Below are 3,441 nucleotides of genomic sequence, written 5' to 3'. Positions count from 1 at the left end.
GTTTATAAAAGTTCCTTAATTAAGAAATAAAAAATGAAATATATATATAAAAGATAAAGTTTGATTATATATGGACTTTTTATATATATAAATATATATATATATTTTATTAATTATGGTGATATATATATATATATAAATACAAATATATTTATATTATATATTGGAAGATAATATATATATATATTCTAATTATGGTGAAATATATTTCTTATAATATACAATATAGTATATATTATAATTATAAAGAGAAAATATTTATAAATATATAAAAAAAATTATATTACAGTAAAGCTGAATATGATATTATAAAATTTGTTAATATACGAGAATATTTATATAAAAATTTATTTTTAGAAATATAAGAAGCCGGTTAATATATGATATTATAAAATTTGTTAATATACGAAGAAAATATATTTTAAAAAATAAATTTTAAATATGGTGAGAAATATAATACTTTTTTAATATAAGAAATATTATATGTATAATTATAAAGAATATTTATATATATATATATATATAAATCTTTTTTATATATAGATTTTTTTTATAACTTTATAAATACCAAACAAATAGACCTAATTATTTAATTAATTTTTTTTCATTGTTTATATTTTACTTTTATAATTGTAAGAGAGAATAATGGTGCTTATACCCAATAGTGAAAAACATGTGATGCAATCAGTTTTTAATGTTATTCATGACGTTTGCAATAACGAAGATGATTTTAGTAGCGGAGATGATTATAATTTTAGCGAAGATGAATACGACGAAGAAGACATAGAAGTAATGTTAATGGTGATTAATGAAAATAATATTGCTCCCCATTTCAAAGATATGGCTCTAGCCATTAAGAATCGAGATGTTAATGGACTTCAAATTGCTATAGGTATGCTATAATTTTTTAATATGCTTTTATTGTATAATCTTTTGAATTTAAGTTGTAAAAACTCTAACTTATAAAATTTTAATTGAATACATATTTTTTACAATTTAATGAAATTTTAAATACTTTTCTTGATTGAATTGAATACTGGTTAGTTTTCAATAAACGTTTATTAATATAAGAATATATAGTCTTAGAGAATAAAGTTCATTAAGAAATAATTTTTTATAATAAAATTAAATTAATTTTATTATTATTATTGTCTTAATTTGTTGTTATAGATAATTTAACTGGAAATATAGACGAAAATTCAATAGATGGAGAAACTGCTCTTCATTATGCATGTCTTTGTTGTAGTCGAAAATCTTTTGAGGTAAGTTTTTAATAATTAATTATTAAATATATTCAATAAATTAATATTAATATTGAAACTAATGTATTTATTTATAATATAGATACTAGTTGGAAGGGGTGCTAACATGGAGACTAAAAATAAAGATGGAGCCATTCCTCTCCACATTGCTTGTGATAATGGTTCGTTTAATATTGTTGAATTTATATTCAATAATATTAGTGATGGAGATATTAAAATGAGAATGTTAAACTCAGTTGATAGTGATGGTTCTACGGTAATTGAATTTATCTTCTAAATGAATAATATGTTTTTTAAATTAAATAAATGTTTATAACCTTCAAATTATTGTTTGTTTTGAATAGCCTATGCATAAAGCAGCAAGTGAAAATATCAATATTGTTAAACTATTGTTAAATATTGATATAGAGACAGATAATTCAGCTGGTATAAGCAAAATGATACAAGCAGTTGATATATATGGTCAAACGGTAATTTTTAATACAAAATATTTTTATTTATATTTAAATTATATTATAATTATCTTTTTATCTTTTTATATAGCCTCTACATGAAGCAGCACTATATAGAAAATTTAAAATTGTAATATTATTACTAGAATTTGGCGCTTCCACTCAAGCACGTACCAATGAAGGAATGGTTAGTTTTTAAAATATGTTTTTTTTATTCCAAATATTTATAATATATATATATATATATATATATTTTACAGGTTCCATATCAATATGCTAGACGTAACTCAAAAGTTTGGAGAATACTTAAGGGAATTCATGAAAATTAATATGATTTTGTTTTTCTAGATTTTTTACAAATTATTTTGGTGTGTTTTTTAATTTTATATATTAGATATAGATCTGACTATTTTGTGAGAAAACTAGTAATTTATTTGATTTATGATACTTCAGTTTATTTGTTTATCTATTTTGTGAGAAGACATATTTATTTTTTGTTTTTATTATAAATTATATATTATTTGGGTTTTTATTATTGTTTTTATTTTGAACTTGGGTCATTTAGAAAATATTGAATTGAAATAGTTGTAAGAAACAACCACCTAAAGACTTGAATACTAAATTTACAATGCTTATATATTCCACTGATAAAAATAATAATTTATTCTCTTTAAAGTTATCCATTTTATGTTGGAAATAAGTAAGCAAATGTACTAAGAACAACCATAGTGAAAAATTTAACATGTTAAATTTTACTAATTAAAAATTATTAAGTATCTCTAATAAGAAGAGTATTGTCACTTGAGTAGGTGTGTTTTAAGACACATTGCTGTTAAAATGTTATTGAAATTTATTAGATCGTAGAAACTCGATAAATTAATACTCGATTATTTAATAATCTCTCTAAGATAATATTTTTGGCCGGTCCCGACTTAAGGATAGGGTGCTAAATTAATAATTCACTAAAATTATAAGATAATACATTTTGATAATTTCTTTAGACCCCATATAAAATATAAATTAATAATTCCTTATATATAGCATATTACATGAATAATTTATGAAGGTTTCTTGAAAAATGACTCAATTTTCTCTTGAATGTCGTCTCAAATTTTCTTTAGCATGGTAAGAACTTCTGGTGTTGTTTTCTCATAGCTTAACAAGAAATTATTCAATGTGATTGTCGCTTTAATAGCTTCGTTTCGCGAAGGAGGCTCCATTGTAGAACTTTCATCATGTTCTTTATCGATATCATCTTTATTAATTAATAAAATATTAATTAATATATTTTATTAATTAATATATAAATTAATAATTATTAATTTATCGATTAATTAATAACCCTTTTAATTAATAAATTTTGGTCGTCCCAAGTGTATTATTTTATAGAGTTTCTACTGTATATGATATAAATTGTACATCATAATATAAATTTTATAGGTTGTTGTTTAGTTTGAAAGGCCAATAAAATCTATATTAAGTTGGGCCAATGCGGACCTGAGATTTCGAGGCCTGAGACGAGCACAAAAATTGGTTCCCTCAAAACTTAAAATTCATACATATATTTTTTATCGATTAAAATATAATAGTATTTGTAACATTATTCTAGATATAAAATATCATCAAAACAATATGTCATATGTAAATACTAAAAAAATAAAGAAGATCCAAACAAAATATAAAATTCATGTTCCGAACTAGTACATAGTCAATTGAATATTACTCGT

The 3,441-nt window shown here is 21.3% G+C and overlaps 1 protein-coding gene across 1 annotated transcript; it reads left to right on the top strand.

Moving 5' to 3' along the window:
• Nucleotides 1-645: 645 nt before the first annotated feature.
• Nucleotides 646-3,166, top strand: LOC124917192 (serine/threonine-protein phosphatase 6 regulatory ankyrin repeat subunit B-like). The gene is made up of 5 exons (XM_047457675.1): nucleotides 646-892; nucleotides 1,171-1,262; nucleotides 1,345-1,518; nucleotides 1,607-1,732; nucleotides 3,155-3,166. The coding sequence occupies exons 1-5, from the start codon at nucleotides 646-648 to the stop codon at nucleotides 3,164-3,166; spliced, it is 651 nt and encodes a 216-aa protein (XP_047313631.1).
• The last annotated feature ends 275 nt before the right edge of the window (nucleotides 3,167-3,441 follow it).

This window comes from Impatiens glandulifera, unplaced genomic scaffold, assembly GCF_907164915.1.
Source record: "Impatiens glandulifera unplaced genomic scaffold, dImpGla2.1, whole genome shotgun sequence".
In the NCBI taxonomy this organism is placed as follows: Eukaryota; Viridiplantae; Streptophyta; class Magnoliopsida; order Ericales; family Balsaminaceae; genus Impatiens; species Impatiens glandulifera.
The sequence above is the reverse complement of the archived record's forward strand: the minus strand, read 5'-3'. Positions and strand labels throughout refer to the sequence as shown.